Genomic DNA, 10,139 nt, shown 5'->3' with positions numbered 1-10,139 from the left:
TGCGGGCAGCCATGGCAGCCCCCTCTACGCAGGGACAGATTGTCTCAGGCGGGGGGGGCGATCCTTCATCCACGCCCAGAGCGCGGGGCACTATGGGCCTGACCCGTGAGTGGTACAATCTGAATACAGTGGGACTCCCTCAGAAGGTGATAAACACTATTCAGAGTGCGAGAGCTTCCTCCACCAGGTCTCTTTATGACTGTAAGTGGAGGGTGTTTGAGGAGTGGTGCCTTCAAGAAGGACACATCTCCTTTCAATGTCCTGTCATGGTGATTTTATCATTTCTACAGGACTTGATCGATAAACACAGAGCTTTCTCCACGATCAAGGTGTACCTGGCTGCTATTGCTGCATGCCATGTGGGCTTTGAGGGTAAGACGGCTAGCCAACATCCTTTGGTCTGCCGTTTTATGAAGGGAGCTCGCAGGCTCCTCCCTAGTCTCCAGGTCACTGGTGCCCTTATGGGACTTGGCAGTGGTTTTAAATGGGCTCAGAATGACCCCATTTGAACCCCTGGAAGGAGCTGACATGAAACATCTGTCAATCAAGACAGTGCTGTTACTGGCCCTGGCATCCGCCAAACGGGTCAGTGATATTCATGCGCTGTCTGTACATCCTTCATGCACTCAGTTCGCCCCAGGGCAAACGAGAGTGTTGTTGAAGCCCAACCCTGCCTTTACACCAAAGGTGGTTGGTTCGTGTACCCCAATTGACATTGAGGCATTTCCTCCGCCGCTGGTTTCCTCCGGGGAACAGCGGCAGGATCTGTTGTGTCCAGTCCGTGCTTTACGCACATATATGGACAGATCAAAGGAGCTTCGTCTTAATGACCAACTCTTTGTGTTCTGCCCTGCAACGAGGCCTACTAACTAAATCATTGCAGCATAACCGTGAGAACATAAATGTTCAAACCTGTATCTGCTGGTTTCTGTGGTTTCTTAGTTTGTTGTCGATTTCAAAGAAAGGTTTCAGTGGCATGTGTCGAGAATCTCCACCTCAAACAATGACGGTGTTGGTGGTCTTTACTCGTTAGATCAATGCAACTAAAGCTCACTTACTGTTACCAAGTCTTATCCACAAATAGGGGGACAAAAACAGGCCTACCAGTACAGGAGAGCATGTCCAGGAAACCCGCAGTCGGAGGAGAATATTGGGAAGGCTCTAAAACCAGCACAAATATCATGTAGAAAGCCGACACTCATACTGCAAGACAGAAGCACACGGGAGCTAAAACAGCGAAAAAGCATGAAATACAAATAAAACATCTCCACACTGTACCAAACCACATCCAAACCACCTGTAAGACTGTGACAGCCCAGATAGTCCTGTAAGTGGAAAACAGTGGGCCTAACCAAAACTTTAAATAAGAGGTCTGTCTTTACTGTAGCTTTAAAGAAAATGACATAAAAGTAAAATAACAATAACATGTCACAGGTAGGCAAGCAGGTAAAGATAACAAAAAAAGGGAGCTTACAAAAACAAAAGCAAGAAAAAACAAAATTTACAAAAAACAGGGAGAACATCAACGGGGTAGAAGAGGATTAAAGTAGTGAACCTTGAAAACGAGATGGTGCATCTCAAGGGGTTTATCCCAATCAATAAAAATGTCTATATATATAGTGACGAGCACTGTGGCGAACCACACCAGGGAACATTAACGACGCACTGAAGCAGAACAGTTGAAAACAGACAGGTATAGATGCACTCAGAACTAATCACCACAACAAGACACAGCTGCTATATGCAGGCTAAAACACAGGAGCAGCAGGGTGATCACACACACAGGTGGATCCAATCAGGACGAGGCCAACAATCACATAAAGTGGGAAACCACATAAACAGGAAGTCAATGAAACAAGGTGAGTGATTTTTACAAATAAAACAGGAAACAGAAACGCCAAGGTCATGAAATAACCCCAGGATAAAATATCTCCAAATCACAAACACAATGGGTGTTTCTCAATGTCGAGGACGCTTCCTTGGTAGGACATGTCCCTCCAAGTCAGGTCCTTCAGAAGCGAGGCAAGAATCCTTCCTAGCCTCGGAAAACGAAGAATGGTGGAACAGACTGACTAACAGGTGTGCAGGTGTGCGTCATATGCGAGGCCCCGCCTTAACTGGAGCGTGATTTCCGCTAAAGATTTGGAAATTGGTCTTTGCGCAAAGAATTGTGGGGATTTTAAGACCGCGGAGGATACACATGTGCAGCCTCGAAATGTCCCCGTGCCAACCAGCATAATATTAAAAACGTATATATGCCGAGGGCAGTTGCCGGATATCTAGTTTGTAATGCGGGCTTGAATGAAGTGTTTTTTATTCTTTAGAAAGAGGACATTTACATACATTTTTATCTTTTAATTATTAGAATTTAATTTCTTACAAGACATGAAATCCTTAGTTATTAATGTCATTAAGTGACTGGTTGGGCCTTTTAAGAAATCTTCATATTCGAGTAAAGGCCTAAAATTTGCACTGCATATTGATTTTGTTTATTTTATCAATATCCTTGCTAAATGGGGCAGCCTGCGAGCTAGTTCAGGCAGTCAACTCGAGCACTTATTCTGCATTCATACATAACGCCCCTTGCCACTCTACAACCAACCAAACAGAGTCTCTTTAATATCCCGCTCTATTTAACCTGCCACTGGCAATGCCAGATCTCTCTCCATGCATTGCTTGCTGCTGCTATTGCTGCAGCTACTTCCACGTCGCTGCTGCTTGCCTGCCCCACCACCACCCCAGCTTCCACCCCAGCTTCCACCTGTAGGCTCGGGGGGTTAGTTATTTAATCATCACTCATCGTGCTATGTATATCTGTGGAGTGATGATGCCCGAGCCTAGTCGCCAAACTCAACTATATGCTGCTTCTAAATACATGTTAAAGAAACACGTGAGTTGTCTGACTGAACTGTTATGCCTGGTTGCCAATCTGCCTGTAACATTAGATTAATTAATGTCCGTCTGGAAACATTGAACATTAAGTGTGGCTGTGCAGATCATTTAAGCTATAAAGATATGTGCAGATGTTGACGAATGCAGTCGCATCACTTGGTCATGTCCCCATAATGTTAGCTTTTAATATAGAACAGGGTCAATGTAAGATTATATTTATCATAAATGTTATTTGTATAGAGCCAAATGAAAAGGACTCTACTAAATTAACATATACCTAGTAGGCCTACTCATGTATCTGTGGATAGATTTTGTCACCTTAAGCAACAGTGTCACATGCAGTCTCAAGACTTTGCAGATATAGTTGGGATTGATATGAAGGAAGCGGCCATTCACCCCCAATTTAGATTTTACATTTAGATTATTTGTCTGTAAAATTATGATCAAAGTGATTACATTTGTTTCACAACTTTGATGTTTGCTCAGAAGGGAAGCAGGAAACCAGTTTCTGTGGTTCAGTTGGTTTGTTGCAGATTTCACAAGAAATGTTTGAGTGGGCTGCTCCAACAAAAAAACAAAAAAACGGCAAAGTGGGGACTAATGAAATGTGTTAGTGCAAACTTGCAGACAAACATGTGGATGTGGTCAGAATTCAAAATAATCTATGTGTTAATCAGACCAAGTGCTGCATAAAAGGATCGACTTAATGCCCCAAAGAACAAAGGCAAGTCAATTGTCTTGCAGGCATCATGCATGCTCTACACAAACTTCTGCTTTTTCAGGTCCTGGCATCTCTCGGACAAAATGGTAATACTCCGAACTCTGTTTATTATGCTCCAATCATTAACTGAAATTAACCTACAGTATGACCTTTTACTTATTTCAGCAGATGGTAGTAGAATCATAAAAGGAGCAATAGCCCCAGATGATACGTACGAATTTGTAGTCTCCCTGCAAAAAAACGAGAAACATATGTGCGGAGGATTCCTGATCAGCGAAGACTTTGTGCTCACTGCTGCGCACTGTAGCGCCGAGTGAGTATAACTTCCTTTATCCGCTATCTTTGAATCATTCAATTAGAAAGCAATTTGAAAAGTCTTCAAGATATATTAACCACCTTTATTTTTAAATATTATCTTCGATATTGAATATTATCTTATCTTTCATTTAGGGAACCGGACAGGGTCGTTGTTGGCACTCACGATCTCAGCAAAGTTGGTGAAGAAAATGTAAGAATCATTGAAAAGAGATACAAACACCGATCCTATTACCAAGTAGACCAACGTAATGACATCATGCTCCTCAAAGTAAGTACACTTTTTTTTTGGATCAAATTAATAATTTAACTTTCAGCTTCAGCAATTTTTTGTTACATTGAAGTCTGAAGAATAAAAAAGTATTATCTTATATTACAGACATTGCTAGTTTTGTGAGATTTACTTTGAGATTTTGTTCCTCTCCAGTTGAAGAAGAAAGTTGCCGGGAACAACAAACAAATCATTGCCCTTCCTCCTTCTAATATGCACATTCAAGAAAAGAAAACCTGCCATGTAGCTGGATGGGGTTTCATAAAGACTGGTGGTGGAGTTGTTGATAGGCTGATGATGGTGGATGTGTCTGTCATAAACCTGAACGCATGCTCTAAGTTATGGGGTCGTATTCCTTCCGATGTTATCTGTGCCGGCGGTTATGGCAGCCACAAAGGCTTCTGTCAGGTATGATTTCTCTTTGTTGATGTAAAATGTAAGCTAGTATAAAAATGGTTTAAAAATCTTAAATAAAATAATGAATAATATTCCTTGTTGACAGGGTGATTCTGGTGGTCCTCTGGTGTGTGACGGGATAGCTGTTGGTGTTGTGTCTTTCAACAACAACAGAATCTGTGACTACCCAAATTATCCCAACGTCTACACAGAGATACCAAATACCTTGGCTGGATCAACAGTATCATCAATTAAAAAGATTAAAATGCACTATCATAAAGCTTTGCTTCAGCATACTTTGAATGTATTTAGGAGGGGAGGTTGTGTCTCAGCTGCTCTGTCAGTGTTCGCTCTTTAATGGAAAAGCAAAATAAAGCAAATGTCTCAAATGTTGTTTTCTCTTTTCTTTATCCGAACACATGAGGTTTGAATCTCTTTTAGGAAAAAGTTTTACTTCAGCAAACATTCGTTGTAATATTGAGGCTTTGTGGTGTCACAGATTGGTCTATCAAGGTTTATTTCATCAGTATACATTCATTTTGTATGTTTAAATAATCATAATAATGAGATCCTGCACTTGGAGAGGTTGAGCATGTGACGTCACCATAGTTTCAATGTCGGATTATAAACAACTTGTAACACTCAAAGAACGCACTTCAATAGAATTAACTAATGGTAAACAGTATCAGAAATCTAACTCAGCTGAAATTGTTTTACATGCTTTTATTACTAGTCGCTTGGACTAATGCAATTCTCGTGGTCTACAAAAAAAATCTTTAAAGAAATTGCAATTCATTCAGAATGCTGCGGCCAGGATTTTAACAAACACAGAAAAAAGGGATCGCATTTTCCCTGTGCTGGCATCACTGCACTGGTTACCGGTGTCTTTCCGAGTTGATTTTAAAATGCTTTTAATTATTTACAAGGCTTTACATAACCTGGGCCCTACACACATCAGGGACTGCCTTTCTTTTTATAACCCAACAAGGACACTCAGATTATCCGATGCATTTCTTTTAGAAGTAGGCCTACCTAAAGTAATACACAATACATCTGGGGAGGCTGCTTTATGTTTTTCCCATTGGATCTTAGAACAGCAAACTCCATTAGAGTTTTTAAAAGTAAATTGAAGACCTATCTTTTAATTTGGAGTAATTTTAGAGGTATAACAGTTTATGTTGTATTGTTTTATGGTTCTGTGATATAACTCTTTCTTGTTTGTTTATAACTTGTTTTTAATTATGTTCCTCCTTTTTATTTGGTATCTGTAAAGCACCTTAGGCTGCATCTTGCATTAAAGGTTATATAATGATAATAATAATAATGCATTTTATTTTAAGATTGCTTATCTAGAAACTCAAATAAACTTTACACAGTAAAAAAGAAATCATAATTAAAACAACACACTTCAAATATATTAAACACAACATTAATTACAGATTAAAAGCAGATCTGAAGAGGTGCTATATTAAAAAACCCTTTCATGCATGAATTATGAAAGCCTCAGTCAGGATTTGTGTACCAAGTGTTATTATTGCTCTTGGTGCATGAAAAACAAGATTTGAACTTTTTTTTTTTAAATCTAGTTTTTTCAAAGAGATTTTTATATGTCCACTCAGGTGGCCAGTATGCGTTCAGGGTTTGAACTGAAGAGATGGACATTTTGAAAAAATTATAAATAAAGATGTGCAAACTTAAAATTATATTATAATAACATAAGTATTTTGATTTACGGCCCAAATAGATATTGCAGATTAAGTATTTTCAAGAATAGCCAGGGGCCAATTTGAGGCCCCACGCACAGTTATTTGATGAGTGTTAGTGGAGCCTCGCAGCGGCGAAACCGTGCCGCGCCACCCTAATTGCGGCACATAAGCGCATAGGTGCGCCTCTGTTTAGAGTTTTGGGAGGTCCTGATAATTTATTCCGGTAAATTACTCTGACCTCCTAATTGACCTTTCCGAAGTTATTGAGTCTATGTAAGTTTGCTGCTTGGCTCAGATCCACCAACGTCAGCAAGATCTCACCTCTTCCTAACCCCCCCGAAGAACCAGGTTCAATTAACTGCTGTTTCAATTCAGACAACTCTTTTTTAATCTGTTTAAGCGATCCCGAAGGATTTTGATATCAGTAAATGGAGTGTGCTCCTACCTAAGTGTGTGTGGCAGGGTGCAATCTTACCTTTGACGCAGGAGAGGAGGGCACAGGTGTCTTTTAAAGGATCCCAATCCAACAGGTGGGATTCAGTTTATTTGAAGAAAAATAGGTCCAAACTAATACAGGGTTTTTACCTTCTCTCTTTACAACATTATAATCATACTAAAAACCTGGTGCTGTGATTATGTTCAAATGAAACTTTAATTCACAGTCTTACATTTATTACCAAAATGTTTTAATTTCAACTGCCCATTTCAGTTGTGACATTTTAAAATTCTCCCGATAGAATTTAGAGGTATTTCCTCGTAAAAAGACCGGTGACAATAAAAAGCGCATTCAACTTTTTCATTTTCACCAACTCAATTCACATCAGTTTCATACCGTTTTTTCCGACACAGACGGCGGGTATAACATTTAAAAACCCATACCTTTCCGCAAAATTCGGGGGACAAGATTTCCCCACAGGTCGCGGTATTTATACGGTTCATACACTTTTTCCGACACAGATGGCGAATTAACACTCAAAAACCCATACCTGTCCGCAAAATTCGGGGGACAAGATTTCCCCACAGGTCGCGGTATTTATAAAGGTTCATACACACATCTCTCATCAAATCATTCCACTCATCCAACAACCAATAAATTCGAGAGATATTTACCCCGTCTGGAAGGACCTTACCGAGAGCTATTAACCCAGCTCTGAAGCACACAGCCTACCGGGAGAGAGTCTACCAGGGGTCACCCCCCCTCTCTCGCGCTCTCTCAAAAAACCAGTCCCTTTATGCTAAAAAAACTGGATCCTAAACCCAAAAAAACAAACTCCTCCTCTTCACCCATTTGTGAAGAACTGCGCATGTCCTATAATGTACAAGGCTGAACATGCCTCAACATGTTCCATAGCTGTTATGGGATAAGACACCCTTTCATATGAGGTAAAAAGGACATGAACTCTCTTTGGCCTCTAATGTTTCTCCCCTTAGTGTGAAGCCCCCCCTTCCTGTGGTCTGCTGCCAGAGGAGAGGAAGAAAATTCAACCTAAACAAACCACTTTGTTTTGTTTATACTGTAACTATAGAAAACCTAAAATATGAAGCATTTTCATTGTGGGTTATACAAGAATATAATTGATTATATTTGATTATAACTAACTTTCGTTTTTAAGTATTAAACATATTATGAAAAACTCTCAACACCCTCTTTTCAAAACGCAAAGTTCTCAAATAGCAACAGAAAAAATTGTAAGCATAGATACATATTCAAAAACCGTCAAGAAGCATTCTCATTATGGGTTTATACAAGAATATGATTGATCATGTATGATTTATAATTAACTTTCGTTTTTTAAGTATTCACTTCATACCATGATCTCAATTAACTTTCGTTTTAAGTATTCACTTCATATGAAGATCTCAACACCCTCTTTTCAAACGCAAAGTTTTCAAATATCAACAGATAAAATCGTAAAAACACATACATATTACATCCGTAAAACTCCAAGCATCAATATCATGAAAAGTTCTTCAGTATGTGTAATCAGGACGACCCTTTGATGAACCTGGTGTGAAAAAACACCGAAAACATAGTACCGTACAGGAATGTCCTTGGGCGAGGGGCCCATCTGTTGTAGACTCCTAAATCCATGTTGCTATCTGATGTATATCCTTGACCCTGACCATGGAGGGGTTGCAGTTTTTCGCTGGACGACATCTCCAAACGAAAACCAGATAACTCGGTCGACAGTTGTTATGGATTTTTTAGACCTCGTCAATAATCGCTCATGACTTTGTGACAAGGTCAATGAGTCCCCACACAATGATAGCACAAACGAGGAACCAGAGGCATATGAAACAGCTTAGCTGGCACTCGCTCATGACATCCTGTGTGTGCAGTGTGAGATTAGGTGTATGTGGTGCCAGTGTGGTGCTGGTGGTACTTGTTGTCGTCTTTCGTTGGTGACTAGGACACATCACTTGTTGTCGTCTGTTTCTACCGTCTCTCCTGGCCTGTGACTACGACCTTGCAGTATAGATAGATATTGCAGATTAAGTATTTTCAAGAATAGCCAGGGCCAGGGGCCAATTTGAGGCCCCACGCACAGTTATTTGATGAGTGCTAGTGGAGCCTCGCAGCAGCGAAACCGTGCCGCGCCACCCTAATTGCGCCACATAAGCGCATATAGGTGCGCCTCAGATGAGGCCCTCCTCCGCAAGGTGTGGCCCCCTCCACAAGGTGAGGCCCCACACAGTCTGCATGATCTGCCTGTAGGGAGGGACGGCCCTGGGAACAACAGCAGCAGTATGAATTGTAGTTGAAATATAGCCAGTGATGCATGACGTCCACTGTAGTGGACAGGTGGTTAATCATGACTTCCTGCAAACATAACATCAATACTTTGATAATTTATGAATTCTATGATTGCTTAGTTGTTACTTGATGTCACCACATTTTTTATACCTGCAGGGGACGCTTTCCATAAAAGGATTGGCAGGATATAGATGGGTGACTTGGTCCATGTGGCTTTCTGTCGTCCATCTTGGTTTAGAGACATGTATCATGCACTTACACTGACTTGGCACTGAGTGGCAGTGTATGGGATGATGCAATAGGGTCCTATGTAGTGGCTGATGGTGCAACTATGCAAAAAAAAAACAATGCATATACAAGAAAACACATTTTGAATAGCTGTCCACTGTAGTGACCTCTATGCATGAAAGGTAAAGTGTATTATCATTATTATAAATACATATAAAAACGCTTGCTGCAATTATGTGGAGTACAGTATATCAATTAAGTATAAAATGTGGGGAAGGTTTCAATAGATTCATACAAAAATACTATTAAGGTCTAATGATGCTCAGTTACAAAAGTGCTGGTTAGGAATAGGTGTGGTTTTAAATATGAATAGCTATTTACAGAGTGAGGGGAAAATGCACAATATTTCACTACATGTCAAAATTGGGTTAACAGTCATAAGTTTCTGTGTGTACGATGAAATAGTGGCTTTAAAATGTGACAGAGGCAACCAAATGTAGGCTTTAGAGGCTAATAGAAAACCCCTATCTGGTCACTTTTATTCACTTCTATAGATTGTGGGAAAGTCCTGGTTACTGGACGCAGCCTGCCAGTTTCACCTACTAACGGCATCAATGTTGCAGGATGCAGGTTTGCCTTTTGGCCGTCCGACTGCTTAATGCACAACCTTTACTTACAATTTGGTCCAAATACACAATACTAAAAAACTACTTGTATGTAAATAACCCCTTCCATTTACATGTTAAAGTATTTATTTTGTGCCAATATCAATAGAAATAACGCTGAACAAATTAAGAAATACATTTGAAATTATACACATTTCAAAAAAACTGCATCGCCACACTGACACAGGAA

At 40.2% G+C, this 10,139-nt stretch overlaps 1 protein-coding gene across 1 annotated transcript; it reads left to right on the top strand.

The window, feature by feature from the left end:
- The first annotated feature begins 3,597 nt into the window (after positions 1–3,597).
- Positions 3,598–9,943, top strand: LOC117541380 (duodenase-1-like). The gene is made up of 6 exons (XM_034208520.1): positions 3,598–3,699; positions 3,779–3,926; positions 4,064–4,199; positions 4,356–4,607; positions 4,702–4,836; positions 9,839–9,943. The coding sequence occupies exons 1-6, from the start codon at positions 3,642–3,644 to the stop codon at positions 9,941–9,943; spliced, it is 834 nt and encodes a 277-aa protein (XP_034064411.1). The 5' UTR covers positions 3,598–3,641.
- Positions 9,944–10,139: the final 196 nt, after the last annotated feature.

The sequence above is a fragment of the Gymnodraco acuticeps genome, unplaced genomic scaffold, assembly GCF_902827175.1.
Source record: "Gymnodraco acuticeps unplaced genomic scaffold, fGymAcu1.1, whole genome shotgun sequence".
Classification (NCBI taxonomy): Eukaryota; Metazoa; Chordata; class Actinopteri; order Perciformes; family Bathydraconidae; genus Gymnodraco; species Gymnodraco acuticeps.
The sequence above is the reverse complement of the archived record's forward strand: the minus strand, read 5'-3'. Positions and strand labels throughout refer to the sequence as shown.

What these genes read in the sequence shown, in the direction of transcription:
- LOC117541380 (XM_034208520.1), top strand. Translation starts at nt 3,642, where the DNA reads ATGCATGCTCTACACAAACTTCTGCTTTTTCAGGTCCTGGCATCTCTC. An exon ending in GCCACAAAGGCTTCTGTCAG is followed by an intron (nt 4,608 to 4,701) that starts GTATGATTTCTC and finishes CCTTGTTGACAG; the next exon opens with GGTGATTCTGGTGGTCCTCT. An exon ending in ATACCTTGGCTGGATCAACA is followed by an intron (nt 4,837 to 9,838) that starts GTATCATCAATT and finishes TCACTTCTATAG; the next exon opens with ATTGTGGGAAAGTCCTGGTT.